Source organism: Eurytemora carolleeae, unplaced genomic scaffold, assembly GCF_000591075.1.
Source record: "Eurytemora carolleeae unplaced genomic scaffold, Eaff_2.0 scaffold70, whole genome shotgun sequence".
Lineage (NCBI taxonomy): Eukaryota > Metazoa > Arthropoda > Copepoda > Calanoida > Temoridae > Eurytemora > Eurytemora carolleeae.
This window is the reverse complement of record NW_019396054.1, coordinates 315,447-335,556: the sequence shown is the minus strand read 5'-3', so window position 1 is coordinate 335,556 and position 20,110 is coordinate 315,447. Positions and strand designations below refer to the sequence as shown.

The window sequence follows — 20,110 nt, the reverse complement described above, 5'->3', positions numbered from 1 at the left end:
TTCGTATGTTTATTGGTACTTTTTAATATTTTTAAGTAGCAGCTGGAACATAATTATTCAAATAGATTGAATCATCATTAACGACAAATTTATTGAATTTTTAAAGGAAAGAAAATTCAAGATTGTTTATTTATTGGTGCTAATTTAGAAATGAGATTAAGAGTAACAGATATCAATTAAGATTTTTGTACAAATAAACATATTGAAATTTTAAACCAACGCGGATATTTGTTCGTGTTGATTTGAAACCTTCAAGATTTTTATTCTACTTTTCTAGTGCGTGAAAAAAATTTCAATGTTTTAATTGCATATTGTTATAGTTCTATAGCTGTTTGTCTAGTTTGAATAATAAAATAGTTTTATTTGAAGTATATTTTTATATATGTATTTTTATTAGTAGATATATTAATTTGGTTTCAGATAAGAAATGAATATTAGGGTAGGAATACTGACTGTTAGTGACACCTGTAGTACTGGGGACGCAGTAGATTTATCAGGCAGAAATTCAAACTTTCTATCATTTTTTGGTGATTTAAAAGATTCAAGTTTTTAAAAAGTTATTATTTAAATGCCTGGACTGATAAATATAAATAATAACAAGATCAATTCTAATCATTCATCTCAATAGATACTTTTTAATTTTTCATGACAAAGAAATTGTCGCTTCTAGGGAAGAGATCAATACTGTCAATTTCGTTCCTTATTTATGTCGCTACTTATATAATTTGTTAATGGTATTGTTTTGTTATGTCCTTAATTGTTTGAGATCTATTAAAATTTGTTGAGAAATGCGGGAAAATAGTTTCAAAATATATTTCAACCAAACTTTATTGATTTTGTTTGGATTATAAGGTCCTCTGCTGTGCGAGCTATCGGAGAAGAATCTTGGAGTTGTCGTGAACCGTGCCTGTGTTCCTGATAACCTGGAGCAAATTAGGTTTATCATTCACCATCGTAGATCAGTTTGATCATTTATCAAAATAGATCAATCCGAACCTTTCCTCGCAATAGATCAATTCTTATCATTTATCTCAATAGATACATTTAGACATTCCTCTTAAAAGATCAATTTAAATCATTCTCTTAATAGATTAATTTAATCAATTAGATCAATTCTGTTACATTTCTAATTGCAACATATCTTAAGTAATCAAATTAACTTACGTCCATGTGATTTTAATTAACCTCATGTTTATGATTTTAATAAAGATAATACAGGGTATTCAACACTTAATTTTCTACACATTAAACAAAATATTAAATATTCAACATCCTATTATATATTCGCACTGTGTTCATTCCTTTAAAGAATTCTTGGAATTAAAATGAATTAAATGATATTTCAATAGACGTATTCTGGTTTCTTGGTCTGATACAGATACAGTTGATCTCATTCTTACCACAGGTTTTTTCTTTGATTTCATTCTTACCACAGGTTTTTCATTTGATCTCATTCTTACCACAGTTTTTCATTTGATCTTATCCTTACCACTGCTTTTTTCATTTAATTGCATTCTTACTACAGGTTTTTATTCAATCTCATTCTTATCACAGGTTTTTTCATTTTATCTCATTATTACCACAGGTTTTTTTCATTTGATTGAATTCTTACCAAAGGTTTTTTATCTCATTCTTACCACAAGTTTTTCATTTGATCTCGTTCTTACCACAGGTTTTATTTATCTCATTCTTACCACAGGTTTTTATACCTCATTCTTACAATAGGTTTTTTTATCTCATTATTACCACAGATTTTTTTCTCTCATTCTTACCATATTTTTTTTCATTTGAAATAATTCTTACCATAGGATTTTTTTTTTCATTTCATCCTATTCTTACCACAGATTTTTCATTTGAACTCATTCTTACCGTAGATTTTTATATTTTATATTTTTATATGGTTTTTATCATTTTTACCACAAATTGTTTAATTTTATCTCATTCTTATTACAATAGCGTTTTTTATTTGACCTCATTCTTACAACGGTATTTTTATATTCAGTCTCTTTAACCAGTTGAACTCATTCCTACCACAGATTTTTCATTTGATCTCATTCTTACCACAGGTTTTTCATTTGAACTCATTTTTACCACAGGTTAAATTTATCTCATTCTTACCACAGGTGTTTTATTTGATCTCATTCCTACCACAGATTTTTCTTTTTATCTCATTCTTACCACAGGTTTTTCATTTTAAATCATTCTTACCATAGGTTTTTCATTTGATCTCATTCTTACCACAGGTTTTTCATTTGAACTCATTTTTACCACAGGTTAAATTTATCTCATTCTTACCACAGGTATTTTATTTGATCTCATTCTTACAACAGGTGTTTCATTTAATCTCATTCTTACCACATGTTTTTATTTATTTTATCTATTTATACAATTGATATTTTGCTTGCCCCAGTTTTTTTTCTTCATTTATCTCTGTAAACATTAGATTTCATTCGTACCACAGCTATTTTAATATTTTGTCTCGTATAGTTTATCTTATTATTTCATTTTATGTTATTATTTTATGAATTCTGTTTGTTTAATGCATCCCAGCTTAAAATGTCATAAATGCAACGCCTTCTTTTAAACGCAAAATTAAATTTTCCAACTGTTATAGTAAAAGGCTTTTAAAATGCAAATGAACCAAAAATTGGCATTAATTAAAATTGAAAAAAATGCGATTTTAAAGTTTTGAATTTTCTTGTTTGTGCTATATTTTAAATTATATTTTTTTTTTTTTTTTTTATTATGTTAGGTGGGACTGGGTTTGGACCCCGTGATGTGACCCCTGAAGCTACCCTATCTATCCTGGAAAGATCAGCTCCTGGACTTATCCACTGTATGCTGAGTGGATCCCTGAGTAAAACCCCCCTGGCAGCTCTCTCCAGACCTGCAGCAGGAACCAGAGGAGCAACCATCATTGTAAACTTACCAGGTTAATATTTTTATAATGTTTTTAAGCATTTGACCCTGAAGAAAGAAACTCCTTGAACCTTTTACGCCTTTTATCTTAACTAAGATATTGAGAAATCTGTCCTCATTTCAGCTTATCAATTTGAAAAGCTTTTCAATTATCTAAATTTGAAAGAAACTTAGGTTTTCATTTTTTAATGATGGTTTTTCGTGAATAAGTTCCTGAATAAAAATGTTATGAGAGAAAAGAATTAAACAAGAAAGAAAGAAAGAATGAAAGAATGAAAAAAGAAAGAACGAACCGACGAACAGACGTATAGACGAACGAACGAACGAAAGAAATATATTTTCTCCAGGGAGCAAGAAAGCTGTTGGAGAATGTTTTGGATTCCTTCTTCCTGTTCTGCGGCATGCTGTAGATCTAGTTCGGGATAGAAAACCTGCTGTAAAGCTCACTCATGATAAACTTCAAGGTAGGGTTCAAGAAGTTGAACTACGTAAATGTAGAATAACTGCATCGGTTTAAGTTGAAGTGAAGTGGTTCAACTAAGTCCACGTAATTCAACTACATTTCTAATCATTAACCCTGGGCTTATTTATGTGTTATTGGAGTTTTGTACAATATCTTATCGAAACTTGCAATTTTTACTCATTTTTTGTGCTATTTAATCAAACATTTTTTTAACAAACTATGATTTTAAGTGCATGACCCAAATGTATCAATCTAGTCTTCACTTTACTTCCGTAATAATGATGATAATAAAATGATAATAATAAAGATAATAATATAATAATATTGATTAGGTGACATTCCGGTTCACTCGTGTCCGCACCAGCATAAGGTATAATTGCAATTTTATTGGTCTGAAGATTTAGTTTTGTTTTGTCTGTTATTTTTTTTTATTAATAAACGGCTGATTTGAATTGGCCCAAATACGTTTTCTAGCAAAGTTTTTTTAAGGATGTCACAACCCAAAAAAAAAAAAACCTTGAAAATTGATCATTTTTAAGAACAGGGAAATTTGCTAAATTTAAAACTCTATTAAAGGAGGAGAAAAAAAATTTTGAGAAATATTTATCCCCGAATGTACTACAACTTTGTCACGTGATACAGGTTTGATTATTGTACAGGAGCATATACCTGGAGTAGGAGTTGCGGGCCGGGCCAGGGAGTCTCCGTATCCAATGATATCCGTGGAGGAGGCTCAGAACCTTGTTTTATTCCAGTCTAGAAATCTTCTAACTAAGGTCAATCATTTAATCAATCAATCAATCACCGATAATAAAACATATTCATTCAATTTTAAGAAATATGTAAATCCAGTGAGACTCATAAAACTGTGGAATAGGAAAACGACTTATAGCCTCAAGTTATTAGTTTTAAACGTGCAATGAACATAAAAACAGTAATTGAAAAACCTATGATTTGACCCCCATTTTGAAGATAACTTTAAAATCCTCTGAGATGAAAGCTACAGATCCCCCTCCCCCCTCTCCTGGAAGTATCGGCTGTCTTTGCAGTAAAGAAGTGTACATTACTATACAAGTGTACCCTGGAGGAGAATTCAGTATGGAGCCGACCATCACTGGAGATCGGTTAAATATCCCAGAGAGACTAGTGTTCAGGACCCCGAGTCCAGAGTCCACATGGTCGTTGTCCACTAAGAGGCTACACAAGTCCAGAGTCCAGAGGCGAGCGTCCAGTATCTAGTGTCCATAGCTAGGCGAAAGTCCAGGGTCCGATATCCATCCTCAAATTAATCCCATGATATCGTGTAGTAAAAGTACCTTTTCTTGTTACCTTATTTATTTATCCTTCAATCTTAGTTGTTATTCTCTGTAACTTAAACTAATTATAAATATTTTTAGATTAAAAACGTCGAAATATATATTTAATATTATCTTTCGTGCTTACAATTTGTTGCTAAGATCTCTTCTAAAAGGCCGTTAAAACGCCTTAAACAGATTTACACATTTCACTTATAAAATTGCTTTATAAACTACAAGTTATTTCTCAAAATAACAAAAAATTGCTTAAATGTCACCTTCCCATTCCACAGTTTTATGGGTCTTACTTTGGATATTTTATTTAACTTTTTTGTTTTTGAGGATAGCTCCAATTTTCAGTTTTTGAATCACAAGCTCGTTATTAGGCGTTAAGGGAGAAAATATCATTAAGATATTTTTTACAGATCATAATTGCATATCTCTATTCTCAGCCTCCTTTTGAGGATGTGTACCAATTCCGATTGTGTTGAATTTTTATATATTTTCATAATGCCAAAAGGAATGGGTTAGAAAAGTTTTTTGAGATGTAAAATTTGTTCATGTAGAGCAGGAGACCTGATAATGTAATGCTAATTTGGATTTCTGAATTTACCTAATAGGTTGTATTGTAGGTAGCTTTCATGTCTATTGCAGATATTTTGTAAGTTTATTTTAAAATTAGTATAGAAAGGTGTTATTGAACATAAAATGAACATTTGAAAACATTTCAGAAATCATTTTTATTATTACTTTTTAAAAAATTATTTCATGGAAGAAAACTTTTTTAGTTCTGGTTTGCCATGTTTTTCTCAAACAGTTATGAGATTGCACTCTGGTCTGACTGAGAAACAGTATGAACACGTCCAGTAGATGTTTTTGTCTTTACAACTGATAAGATATTATGAACAGACACAATCAAATTGTCTGGCTTCTCTGGGTATTTAAAGGATCTAGCGGTGCATAGAAAATCGATCCATAACCCTTTTGATATGAAAGAATCAGTTCTAAGTCGACTTTGATCTTTAAAAAAATTTAGATGAAATTCCATTTTATTTTTCGGGAAAATTGTGGAATTAGATCTAAAACTTAAATTTAAATAAAATATAACATATATCTGTCTTTAAATTAATGAATATTTTTCCCAATGTTATCATCAAAAGGGTAAAAGAAGTATTTTAACTGGTAAGCGTAAAGTAAGTTTTTAAGTGTAGAATTTGGTTGAAAAGTTCAGAATTAGGTCTAAAAAATGTAGAATTTGATCTAGAAAATGTAAAATTAGATCTAAAAAGTGTAAAATTTGATCTAAAAAATGTATACTTAGATCTAAAAGGTGTAGAATTAGAAATAAAAAGATGTATCAAATTATTTATGTATCTGGAAACTTGGTTTTCAGGTATTGGTAAAAGGCTTGAGAAACAAATGTACTGCTATGGTATCATGAGTTGAGATGTTCTAGTTTGTCAGCAACCTTGTAATAGGCTACAAAGGGATGAATGGTCACAATACTGTTGTTTCAATGAAAACTTTGAATTTTGTCTTGTACAACAAAAGAGTGATTTTCCTTAAAATCACAAACCATTTCCCCTCTCTGTATCTGAGGTGTAAAAATAGACCTACACTGACATATTTAAAAATGAGTCATACACACATGCAATTTTTAGTGTACAATATTTGACAAATATACTGAATTGATGGTCTGCAATTATAATTTAGATCACTTAGTACTTACTCACACAAAAGTATTAAATATGAATTATTAATCAATGTTCAGGAGAGATAACAAGAACTAAGCAGAAATACTACCTTCTAGTTAAATTCAAAAATCCAAATTAGCATTACATAAGGTCTCCTGCTTAACATAGACAAATACAATTTAAAAAAAAAAACTTGTCTTCTCCTTCCTTTTGGCAGCTAAAAATATGTAAAAAATTCAACACAATCGCTCGGAATTGGTACACATCCTCAAAAGGAGATTGAAAATAAAGATATGCAATTATGACCTGTAAATACTATTTTAATTATATTTTTTCTCTTAACGCCTAATAACGAACTTGTGATTACCTATTCAAAATGGAAAAAAATTTGGAGCTATCTTTAAAAACAAAAAAGTTAGTCATTTAAAATATAGAACCCATCCTCGAGATCTCGAAATATCGGAAACTTTTCGGAGCATATCTTCGGCCTCGAAAGTGTCAGAACGCTCGTCTGCTGACTTGACATGAAATAACCCTTTTTCAGGTTGGAAGTTTGCAAGTACTTGGAACGGAGAAAGTATCCTATCTCAATGGCTTGGGACGGATTTTAGCCCAGGATGTTCTAGCTTCAGATCCTCTTCCACCCTTCCCAGCCAGTATCAAGGTAGTATTCTTCCTTCCTTCCCAGCCAGTATCAAGGTAGTATTCTTCCTTCCTTCCCAGCCAGTATCAAGGTAGTATTCTTCCACCCTTCCCAGCCAGTATCAAGGTAGTATTCTTCCACCCTTCCCAGCCAGTATCAAGGTAGTATTCTTCCACCCTTCCCAGCCAGTATCAAGGTAGTATTCTTCCACCCTTCCCAACCAGTATCAAGGTAGTATTCTTTCATCCTTCCCGGCTAGTATCAAGGTAGTATTCTTCCTTGCTTCCCAGCCAGTATCAAGGTAGTATTCTTCCTTCTTTCCCAGCCAGTATCAAGGTAGTATTCTTCCTTCTTCCCGGACCGTAACAAGGTAGTATTCTTCCTTCCTTCCCGGACAGTATCAAGGTAGTATTCTTCCTTCCTTCCCGGACAGTAACAAGGTAGTATTCTTCCTTTCTTCCCGGCAAGTATCAAGGATAGGCGGATTTTTGGTAACTAACAATTTGATAACTAACATTTTGGGAACTTGACAGTCTGGTATCTTGTCAATTTGTTAACTAAAATCTGGTAACTGACAATTTGGTAATTAACAATTAGAAGTAAGTATGAGGAAACTTGATTAGCGCATTAACTGCATCCAGTTACCCCTCTACAATTGTTTCATCCCATTTGGAGCAAATGTTATGTAGCTGTCTCATTCGCTCAAGCTAAGTTTTGTTTCTGGAGCTGTTGTGGGACTGGTGGATATCATTCAGATATTCTGCATGTGTAACTCTAGCAATAGACTCCTCTTTCTGAAAGTCTGTAATCACACTCCAAACCGTGGCATTCTTTATCCTGGGAACCCAAAATGAATGTAAAACTTCATTTCCATTGTTGGTAAGAAAGAATTTCACCAATTTGTCGGTTACCAAATTGTCGTTTACCAAATTGGCAGGTTACTAAATTGTCAGGTTACCAAAATGTCAGGTTTTCAAATGGTTAGTTACCAAAAGTTAACTAGTTTAAATCCTTGAAACTTCTATTTCTGTGTTGCAGGACGGATACGCTGTTATCTCCGGAGATGGAGCTGGAGTGAGAACTGTAAGAGGAGAGTCAAGTGCAGGATACGACCCAGATATGGAACCTCTCAGTTAGATTTTTTTCTTTTTTTGTGTCATGATTACGTTGTTACTATTTTTAAAGATGATTGTCAGAGACTTAGACTTATTTCATACATATATGATATCTTTAGACATAAGACTTTACTCTATAGTCTTAACTTTAGACTAAATAGGTTCGATTTTGGAGTTGGACTGTTGACTTTTGACTATTGAGTTTTGTTCATAATTTTTGATTATCGATTTTCGATTCAAATTGGGAGTTAGAATAAGACTGATAGTGACTACAGAGATAGTAATCCTATTGGTCTAAATGATAGGAAAGTTGTGAAAAATAGTTTTAAAAGACCACACTTTCTAGAACCCGGAGAAATAGTTCGAATCAATACTGGAGCTCCAGTACCACCAGGAGCAGATGCTGTGGTTATGGTGGAGAACACTAAACTTGTTCAAGCAACAAGGTTATTTCAATTATTGGGCTCTTTCATAGAAAAGACCTTGTGGACCTCCCCCCCCCTCTTCTATAAAAAGTTTGTGAAGTCTAGGAAACCCCAAATTAAAATATACTATTAATCATTCAGGTTCATTCATTAACTGTTCGAATTCTCATTAGATGGATATTAACTTGTTTTTGTTTACAAGTGATGGTGAGGAGATAAGTGTTGAGATTCTAGTATCTCCAACCCCCGGACTAGATATCAGGTTTATTTACAAATTAAACAATTAATTAATAAATGATGAATAAATACAATGCGATCCATAAAACTCTAGAATAGTAAGACAACTTTAAGACTCAAGTTATGACTTAAAAAGTCGATAAAATGAGCATTGAGCATGAACCACAGAAACTGTGCAATGTAAACAAACTTATTTCACTTTATAAGTGATTTATTTTGTTGCTAGTAAAATATAGCTATGTAACAACATCTAATACAATTAAGTATTGCGTCTAATGTGGTCTTCCTATTCCACAGTTTCACAGTTTTTTATATATTCTTGTTTATTAGACTTGTGGTTCTGATATATTCTTGTTTATTAGACTTGTGGTTCTGATTTATTCTTGTTTATTAGACCTGTTGGTTCTGATAAATTCTTGTTTATTCGACTTGTGGTTCTGATTTATTCTTGTTTATTAGACTTGTTGGTTCTGATATATTCTTGTTTATTAGACCTGTTGGTTCTGATATATTCTTGTTTATTCGACTTGTGGTTCTCATTTATTCTTGTTTATTAGACTTGTTGGCTCTGATATATTCTTGTTTATTAGACCTGTTGGTTCTGATTTATTCTTGTTTATTAGACTTATTGGTTCTGATATATTCTTGTTTATTAGACTTGTTGGTTCTGATATATTCTTGCTTNTAGTGAATTCAAAAAAACTAATATGTGGTAAAATTTCTCTGAGATAATTGTAAAACTTTATGAAATCTTTAATCTTTAATCACTGAATAAATATTTAGATCTTAAAAAAAAGGTTCTGATATATTCTTGTTAATTAGACCTGTTGGTTCTGATTTATTCTTGTTTGCTAACCTATTAGTTCTCATAAATTCTTGTTTATTAGACCTGTTGGTTCTGATATATCTGAGTATGAGAAGGTTCTAAGCTCCGGGAACCTCCTTGGACCCGGTGAGGTCGGAGTTCTTGCTGCTGTAGGAGTTACAGAGGTGGAAGTTACTAAACTACCAGTTGTTACTCTACTCTCAACAGGTTTATTCTTAATTTTATTTTTATCGAAGGAATTTGTTTTAGGAATATTTAATTTATAGAAATTAATCAATATTTCCTTGTTGTCTTAACTCAGCTTTTCATGCTGACTGCACTATAATTATCTTTTCTGTGTCTTTTTATTCAATACCGTAAGATGCATGAAAATGCCATATTGAATATCCATAATTGGACAAAATTGATGAGAAAAGTGAGAAGGAAAGTGTTGGAGTAAAACTTCTCCTGTGAGTTTAACTCACTCAACAAAGGAATTGAGTCTTTGCCACAAACTCTGATCTTCTAATACCTATATCTACTTAACCCAATGTCAGGGACCTTAGATATTTCAAAATATGATTTCTGTTAGATCAAATAGTCTGAGTTTGAAATATCAAAAGTTTACACAATCAGGTTGCAAAGATATATGGATTAGAAACTTTGAGTTTGTGACAAGGACTCAATTCTTTTATATTGGTATTCTAAGGTCGCAGGCCTGCTATTTATCCTTTATATTCTTCAAACTTTTCTCACTTCCGATTTTTAATTTTCACCGAGAGGAATCATGAAAATCAAATTTTGTCCCTCTTCCTGAGAAACACTAATTTGTTTTCTTAGGAATTGAAAATTTCAATCTCAGCATTTAGTAACTTTTAAACCTTGTTAAAAAATTTCTCTCAAGTTTTATTTGTATGTTAATTTAGTCCAGGATTTTTACCAACAGAATATTTAGGTTAGGTAACCTCAACGTATAGGTTGTAAAAACTTCATATTCAAAAGAAAACTCAATTTTTTAGGCAATATGCCCATACCAAATATCTTTTTGTCAATTTTACTCTACATTTCGAACCTTGTAATTTAAACCTGTGAAGAACACTGGCTTTTAAAGAGTGTGTCACACGTAGTTAATTGTTTGATGAATTATTGATAAAACAAAAAGGTAGGTTAGTTCTTTCTGCATGAATTTAGAATGCAGTATTATACTGCCGTTTGAAATATTGATCGTTTGAATTATTGATCGTTTGAAATATTGATTGTTTGAAATATTGATCGTTTGAAATATTAATCGTTTGAAATATTGATCGCTTGAAATATTGATCGTTTGAAATATTGATCGTTTAAAATATTGATCGGTTGTAATATTGATAGTATGACCTATTGGTTCTTTGAACTTGTGCACGTGGAAATTTAAATATAGGGAAAAAAATCCTATTCATCTTAATCAAATTGAATCCAATAAATCGAAATATAGGCAATGAAATACAACCACCTGGAGAGAAGTTGAAACCTGGACATGTCCGGGACTCCAACAAGACAACTCTAGCCTGTCTTCTCCGCGACCAGGTATAGAGTAAATCAGTTTTTAATCCAAACTAATAATTTATATAATAAAGCTCTTAGCTTAAATGTATAAATATATAAAATATATTTAAATGTTAGAAAAAGTATTTTTTTAAGGGAATATAATATAATATATCTATATGTAAATTTAGCTTGTCTGTTTGGGTGTCTGTTTGTTTGTTTGTTTGTATCCAATAAACGTCAAAACGGCAGAACCGATCGGGCCCAAATTTTTTGTGGGACATCACGTGACCTCAGGGAAGGTTTTTGAATGATAAAAATTTTTTAAGAAAATGTGTTTTAAAGGGTTAATTTTGTAAAAAAAAAATTGAATTCTTGAAAATCTGCGATTTTTTTTAAAAAATCCGCTAAAAAATTTTCTTATTTGTTTTAAAATGTAAACAAAAAGAACATGTTCACAATTTGAATAGAAGATGGGCGCGAACCGCCCTAAAAGCCTAGTAAATACATATATATATGTGTATAATAAGATACAGGGTGACCACCAAAGGATTTGACTTGAGAGATAAGCATTTTGAAATCATTTAGATTTTTTATAATGGTTCCCTGCCGCTGTAAACGTGTTTATATCTTCTCAAATCCAATAAATATACCAATTACCACTGAAAGACTATATCCTTAGATCGTAATATTTAATGAGTTTCAGGCCGTTATGAAGGTCTCTTTTTATGTGGGTGACCACTGACCAGTGACCATGTACTTAATACTTATTGTTTTGCAATACTCAAATTAAATATGAATTAAGAAGCAAATCTTTAGAACCAATCAGAATACTAATAACTTATTTTTAATTGAAATTAAACAAATTCTTCTTCTTCTGAACAACTTTATTCAATACCAAAATAATCAACGATAGTATATCTTATTCGCAAACAAAAATAAAGAGAAAAATTCTCTCATTATATCTTCGTATCTATTATATCTTCGTATCTATTATATCTTCGTATCTATTATATCTTTGTATCTATTATATCTTCGTATCTATTATATCTTCGTATCTATTGCTGTAATGAAGTTGTGTTGACATTCCTCTTAAATGTTGTGAGAGTTGTTATGATAAGATTTTTAAAGAGGCTTGCCTTATTTACAAAGGTGATAAATAATGTGGAAGAAATCGTCGTTTTTATATCTTAAAAATTTTAGAATTCTGTCAATTACGTTCTTTGTCTCCAATGCATAAAATCCGCATTTTACATACAAAGAAGTGATACATTTTTAGAAGGAAAAAGTTTAGACAAAGGTTTAAAGGATACCGTTGGAAAACGGGCATGCTTCTTGAATGGAATGTCATTTTAATTTACGCGTACAGTTCCTTTAGGCACAGCGCATCTGTACACTGTACACTGTACAGGTGTTCTGCATAGCTTATCCGTAAATAACGTACATGATTTAATTGTGTTCAGGGGTTTCCAGTTCTGGATGCTGGGATAGCTCGGGATAATATTCCTGATTTAACTTCTTGTCTAGCTGCTGCTCTTCAGAATACAGATATACTGGTTACTACAGGAGGAGTTTCCATGGGGGATAGGGACCTACTCAGACAGGTACAAAGGGAACCTACTCAGACAGGTCCAAAGGGACCTACTCAGACAGGTACAAAGGGGACGTTCTCAGACGGGTACAAAAGGGGACCTGCTCAGACAGGTACAAAGGGAAACTACTCAGACAGGTAAAAAGGGGACCTACTTAGACAGGTACAAAGGGGACCTACTTAGACAGGTACAAAGGGGACCTACTTAGACAGGTACAACGGGGACCTACTCAGACAGGTGAAAAGGGACCTATTCAGAAATACACAGTGGGACCTACTCATGTCGACAGGGGTGTGGGGACCGTCTCGTACATGCACTTAGGGACCTATTCAGAGTACACGGGGACCTACTTGAGACAGTACAGAAAGGTTTCTCAGTCATGTAAATGAAACTTTGAGTAGCACAGAGAATAGGGCCTTCTCGTATCTAGTCTCTTTGTATGGAGTTTGGAGTGAGGAAGTAGGACCTTGAAAAGTCTATTTTAGTTTGATTTGATTTTGAAAAATTATATTTCAGGTTTTGGTCTCTGAGTTCAATGCAACTATCCATTTTGCACGTGTTAACATGAAGCCAGGGAAACCTACAACATTTGCGACTTGTACAGTTCAAGGAAAAAAAAAACTCATTCTCGGGCTTCCTGGGAACCCAGTTTCCGCTACAGGTTGGAAACATAATACGCGGATTTTTTTTAAAGTCAAAAGATCTATGACATATTTAGATATATGTCCTATGGTTTAATACTGTTTTACGCCTAAAATTATTATTTTTTAGTGATATTTTTTTGGAAATCATATTTTCCATTTTATTCATGATAATCTATGTTTTAAAAAACATCAAGACATTATCTTATTTCTTATGTCTTTTGTCAAATTTGTCTTATGTCTTATGTTCTGAAAAATAGTTGTTGATTATTATAATGTTGATTTTTTTATTTTATTCTTCGCAATATACACGAGCTAGTGAACAAACTTGTTTTTAGTGACATGTCATCTATATGTACTGCCAGCCTGTCGTGTACTGGCCGGTCAAACCAGTCCTCTGCCTGGTCGTGTACGGGCCCGGCTGGTCAGCTCGTATCCTGCTAAACTGGACCCTAGGCCAGACTATCAGGTCTTCCTGCCACATACAAATATTATAGATATTAAGTAGATTTTAAATGTATGCTTCCAGAAAATAATACAGACTTAATTTAGCTATCAGTATGTTTTTAAACAGTTATATTTTTAAAAGAATTTGATAAAATCAAAAAATATGATTTTACTTGAATTTTAAGTTAAAATATTGTATATGAATGGATTCCATTTTTTACATCTTTTTTTATTTAAAACTTTTATTCTTAAATTATTATTATAATTATTGTTATTATCATTTTTTTTATTTATTCAGAGAGTCTGTCTAAGTTTTAAGACCGGAAGTAGTGTTGGATCTGCTACTCCGACCGGAAATCAAATTTCATCAAGGTAAACTCCATCTTTAATCAACCAACGGTGCAGTGGGAATTTATCATAAATATAAGTTTGAATAAAAGAAAAGGGAAAGTATGGAAACAGAACCTTCAATCACAATATTTTTTGTCAAGCCTAATTCAATGAAAGTCTGATAGAAAGGGGTTGTCAACATTTTACTTTAACGTTCAGGAACTGGTTTTTTTGTAAACAATAATAAAGGTTATGTATTCCTGAGCAATGCCTGAAAAGCAACTGTTTACTAAATTGTTATTACTAAGAAAAAACTAGTAATAATATGTAACAGTAAAATGTAAAAATACTCTTCCCCCCTCTCCTTAATTCTACATTTTATACCTACAATTCGGTTTCGCCCAACATAAGTTTTTAATAATGACTTGTTGAATGTAATGTTATCCTGTTTAGATTGACTAGTGTGGCTCTAGCTAATGGTTTAATCATTCTTCCTCCAAAAACAGATAAACTGAAGGTATAAACCCGACATGACATCCGTGCAACTTAATAGTTTTACCGCGTTTAATTACCCGTGCTTATTTTTAAGATCATCCAATAGTTTTACAAAAAACGACCCAATTCATGCTCTTTGCTCGCTATGCAAGCTATGAAGAACAAAAAAATGCGCAAAATTTGCCATAGATCTAGTTTTTTTTTATTAAAGATTTCACTGAAAGTTTTAAGTGTTCTTGGAGTTCTAGCTCTCAGGAACATAATTTGAGCGGGGAAATGCTTTGAAGTGATCCTAAACTCACAAATTAGAGTAGTGTGTGTATTTTTATTTAATGAACAATTTTTGAACGATCCCTTTAAGTAAGAGATTGTTCAATGTTCACCTTTTTAAAGAGGACCTGTGATTAAAATATTTTAGGAGATTCCTGTCGGCAGTTCTGACGAGTTTGATGTCATTCTTATCGGGGGTCTTACAGCGTAATTGGATTTTTATCATCGATAATTTTTTTGGAAATGTTTATAAAAAAAATGGAAATTTTCTATCTTAATATTTTTATATCGATTGTATGTCTTATTGATCAATGATCATGTTGTCAATTTACTTACTGTGATTAACGTTTAATATTTTATGATTAAATATTTTCAGAAATCATCTATTTTCTATATGTCGAAAAGGCCGGATTTACGAGAATTCGTTTTGGTCAAAAACACAATGACGACCATTGATAATACTGAGGAACCTAAACCGAAACAAGCAAAGGTTAGATCATTAAACAAAAATATTTATGTCTAACTCAAGAAATACATCTCTAAAAAGGCAATAGAGAAAGATTTAGCAAGTGGTATTGATTAAAATGGTTTAGATTGAAGAACATTCTCTCTGAAGTTACACACTCTCATGCCCAAGATTGTTGTTGTGAATGCATGGGGGGGGGGTCAAGCCCTCTTGCAATGTGAAATTCACTTTAACCAACTGTTGAAACAACCTTAAAAGGAAGGTTGAAAGAAGTTCTTAATTTTACCAAACATGTTTATTTTAGGAACCTTGAGAAAATTATGGATATTTTAGGAATCTTGAGATAATGATGGATATTTTAGGAACCTTGAGAAAATGATGCATATTTTAGGAACCTGGAGATAATGATGGATATTTGTAGATCCAATTTTTAATAAAGTTTGCAAAATTTTGTTTTGTTTTAGTTTTATGTTCTCAAAGAGAAAATGTTCACAATTGACAAAAAGTCTAGTGATGAATATTTTAAGAACTTTGAGATAATGATGGATATTTTAGGAACCTGGAGATAATGATGGGTATTTTAAGAACCTGGAGATAATGATGGAAATTCTAGGAACCTGGAGATAATGATGGATAGTTTATCAACCTGGAGATAATTATGTAAAATTTAGGAACCTGGTGAAAATAATATATTTTTGTAACCTGGAGATGATGAAGGATAGTTCAAGCAACTTGGAGATAATTTTGTAAAGTTTAGGAACCTGGAGAAAATTATATATTTTTTAGGAACCTGTAGATTATGATGGATATTTCTCGTCCTACAATGATATAGAAGTCCACAAATTAATGTTACAGGTTATATATTTTACCTTTTAACAGATAAAATAGGATAAGTGGGTTATGTTATTCACCATGATAATTAGATAACTAAAAGCAATATTTAATTTTTGTATCTAATCAAACGAAAAAAAAGAAAGTTTTCACTTTGTACAATCCACTATCAACTGGTAGTCACTATAGTTACTACCAGTTGATAGTGAAATTTTTGTTTTCTTCGCTCTATTTTTTCCAAAGTATACCTAGTGATTTGAAAGAAATAAAAAGCAAGTTTTTATCATGAATGTAAAAGTCACTTTTTAATTACTTTACAATGGTCTCTTGAAGTCTCAATCCTTTGTGGTTAACCCTGTATATAGTTTGTATTGGTCATTCAGTTATTATTAATACTAATATCAGTAACAAATAATAAATCCTTGGCGACATTTCTAATCAAAAGAAAGAGAAACAGAAATTATGTTTTTCTGTTTATTGGATATCATTGTATTTTTATATATTCGTTTTAAATTACGTATTTACGCCTATCATGTTCTCTTGAAAGCAATTAATGATTTGATTGTTTGATAAATGTAATCTTCTGTTGGATCATTTTACAATTACTAATCTTTCTAGGATAGACCAAGAACAGAGGCCTACCAGAGAGCAATACTGGATAATCAGGAGTTCTTTAAAGGAAAAATAGGTCATTTTACTTAACAAATTTGTTTTCATAAACATCTTTTGCGATAAATACATCAAAAAGCCATGTTTGAGGAAGGGTTTGTTAAGAACATATCATACATATCCACTCGTTGTATTATTTTTTTTATGAAACTAGTGTGTACTTTATCATTCTTCCTCACTTCATCGTCAATTCGATAATGAAAGTGCTAAAAAGTAATCATCGTGCTATAAGGTTAAATTAGCTGTACATTCGAACGTGTGCTATAAAGTTTTGATTGGTTCCCGAATCTTCTCCATAAAATTTAGGATATTTCCAAAATATTTTTTCTTCAATTAAAATGAAATTAAAATTGAAATCAACTTTATATTTTGACTTCTGCTTTGTTTCAAAGCTTATTTGATCTAGAAATAGCCATTGAAATAAGACAAGTACACAAACGTTTCAGAAAATTACCTATAACATTATTATTTTTGCACGGCGTGCTATAACGTTTTTGGGCTTAAACTTTCTCGCATTTTTAGATTATATTTTGTCCATAGCCTAAAAATGCTTGAACTTCTCGATAAAGAGAAAATTTTTTAACACTGCGAACCAAAATAACAGTGTTATAAATTGTTAATTATTATTTCTTAACACCAATAAAACCTCGTTCATTCATTATCAATTAAATCTGATTAGTCAAGCATTTTTTATTCATCAGACCTCGAAACAAGAAAAATACTTTGGGAAAAGGACAACGTCATAATATTTACAATTTTACTGAAGATTAGAAAACGTTAATTCTTAAAATGACCATTGTTCCTTAATACACTGTAGATTCTTTAATTAATTCTACAAAATAAGCATTACTTATGAAAAATATTCAATCTTAAAACAAAATTAATTTTTGTCTAATCCAAGATTATATTAAAGTTATTAAAAAAATGAATCCTAAATATATTTTGATTAATACTAATTTTAACTTTAAATATTCTCTAGCAGAAAAAAATCAAATTGTTTATTTCTTACGCATTGAATACAAAGAAAGGATTTGATTAACGATGATGATTATAAAGATAACGATAGCGATAATGATATCGATAACGATAATAAAAAAAATTTCTAGTGCTTGATATTGGTGCTGGAACTGGGATCCTCTCTCTCTTCTCTTTAAAGGCAGGAGCAGCTAAAGTATATGCTGTAGAAGCAAGTCCTATGGTGGAAACTTTAAGGTTGGTTAAAAGAATTAAATTCAAAGACGCAGTGAAGATTTATGCTAGGCGGGAAAGCTGCTAAATTCATTTTAATTATGGAGCCATCATCTCCTAGCAGATGGATTTGGATTTTAATCATTGTTACAGTGGTCAGAGTTTTTATAATTATAATGAAGACGACTTTTCGATTTAAATTTTGATTAATAACAACCTTTTTTTTAAATAACAAGTTAACAAGTACAATGGGAAACTGTTAATTTACAGCTTCTCTCTGTTTTCCTTGTTAATGTGTATCAAAATTGAAATCGAAAGTCGTCTTAATTGTATCGATATATACGACGACTATTTACATTACACAATACACATGATCCTGATTTACACTTTTTAATACATTTGATCAGACTCCGCCGATCTGAATCACTAGTAATAAGGTTATCAACTTTTGTTATGCTTTGTCTTTCAAAATTTATGGATCCGGATTCGCATTTGAATAAGAGTTACAGCGCTGCCATTTTATTTTTTATTTTTATATTTTATTTTTTAGAGAAATAGTAAAGCTAAATGACGAGAATGGAGTGATTGAAGTAGTTCATGGAAAAGCTGAAGATATCGACCTACCGGTTAAAGTTGATATTATAATTAGGTAGGATGAGAACTTACATTGTTAAATCATACTTTCTCTCTTCATCGTAACAAACAAGTAAAAGTTGAAGCCATTTTTCTTTCTGTTTGTATATAATTCGAAAACATGTCATTTAAATCATCACATGAAATTGTAAATAACATGTCATAAAAACATTCCTCATCACTTAGAAAAAATGTCTTAAAACAACTAAAGCGAAATTGCTAGTGACCCTCCAGGCAAAAATTGCAATGACCGATTCACAACGGTGCCCTTGAAAGCTTTGTCTAATCAAGTGTAAATTAATGTTTGTAATTTTGAAGACTGATTTTTCAATTGAGGTTTCTCTACAAAAGTGACTAGCGCATTTCTGCTGCAAGAAAACATATAGACAGATATTATTAGAACGAAACATTTTGAAACCTAGAAAAAAAACGAGACTATCTTCCACAATATTGATCAGATAAATTGATACAGTTGTTAATCGGGGCATTGTCATCTTTGCATGGAATGTCACTTGAAATTACCTTTAACAATCGCTTTTTCCTTCACTCCAGATATAAAAGAAAATACGCGAAAACTTCTAAAACTTGTATATTCGCGAGTGTACACAAAACCAACAATGTACGGAGTATTATTGTTTAGTGAATGGATGGGATTCTATCTACTTCACGAATCCATGTTAGACAGTGTTATTAAGGCACGGGATAAACATTTACAGGTAAATATTTTTTTGTGATTTTTATGATGATAATTAAAAATATTTTTACGCTATATTGTCGCTTTAAGAATTATAAGTCCAATAAGTTGTCAATTAAAGTTATTTTTCACAACCCAACAGCCAATTAACCTAATTGATCAGCACTAAAAACATTATTTAACAAGTTAACTATTTATTTTGTTAGTCATCATCATTTTGATTAACTAGGCTTTTTAGGCTATTTTCGCCCTATTTTCAATTAATAAAGTTAGTGTTTAAATAAACCTCTTAAAGTTGGCAATTTTTTCTTTGTAAATAAAGATTCCACGGTACGTATCGTTTACAAGAAACATGAATGAGTGTTTGAAATGTTTTTGACTTGAAAACATTTATTTGATATAACTCGCATTCTTCAATAAAATATTTCAAAATTCTTCTTCTTACAATTTTTTGGAGTTCACACCCTTTGCTAATGGTTGATGTCAAAGTCTACTACTGTCACCAAGTATAATTTATCATAGCATTTATCATACGTAATTCATTATCCTACCATCTACAATTTATCATCCATAAATTATCTGTCATTATTTATCATTCACCAATCATCATCGATCATATATCGATCATTCATAATTCATGATCCTTAATTGATGATTGATCATTCATAATCCATAATTCACCCATCATCATCTATCATCTTCCATCATTATGATCCATAAAATTTATCAACTAT

At 31.3% G+C, this 20,110-nt stretch overlaps 1 protein-coding gene across 2 annotated transcripts; it reads left to right on the top strand.

The window, feature by feature from the left end:
- Window positions 1–397: 397 nt before the first annotated feature.
- LOC111706479 (gephyrin) lies at window positions 398–16,217 on the top strand. Of its 2 annotated transcripts, none has more exons than XM_023479364.1 (21): window positions 398–497; window positions 853–937; window positions 1,350–1,405; window positions 2,753–2,932; window positions 3,267–3,383; window positions 3,715–3,752; window positions 4,042–4,158; window positions 6,916–7,035; window positions 8,053–8,146; window positions 8,476–8,575; window positions 8,757–8,816; window positions 9,679–9,824; window positions 11,071–11,162; window positions 12,584–12,724; window positions 13,229–13,373; window positions 13,692–13,822; window positions 14,099–14,172; window positions 14,584–14,647; window positions 15,044–15,102; window positions 15,272–15,385; window positions 16,148–16,217. In XM_023479364.1, exons 1-20 carry the CDS (start codon window positions 428–430, stop codon window positions 15,339–15,341), a joined length of 1,959 nt encoding a protein of 652 aa, XP_023335132.1. In that variant the 5' UTR covers window positions 398–427; the 3' UTR covers window positions 15,342–15,385; window positions 16,148–16,217. The 2 variants fall into 2 exon arrangements, with proteins under 2 accessions (XP_023335132.1, XP_023335141.1); XM_023479373.1 differs by lacking the exon at window positions 16,148–16,217 and adding an exon at window positions 15,753–15,780.
- The last annotated feature ends 3,893 nt before the right edge of the window (window positions 16,218–20,110 follow it).

What these genes read in the sequence shown, in the direction of transcription:
- LOC111706479 (XM_023479364.1), top strand. Translation starts at nt 428, where the DNA reads ATGAATATTAGGGTAGGAATACTGACTGTTAGTGACACCTGTAGTACT. An exon ending in ACCCTAGGCCAGACTATCAG is followed by an intron (nt 13,823 to 14,098) that starts GTCTTCCTGCCA and finishes TTATTTATTCAG; the next exon opens with AGAGTCTGTCTAAGTTTTAA. An exon ending in GGAAATCAAATTTCATCAAG is followed by an intron (nt 14,173 to 14,583) that starts GTAAACTCCATC and finishes TATCCTGTTTAG; the next exon opens with ATTGACTAGTGTGGCTCTAG.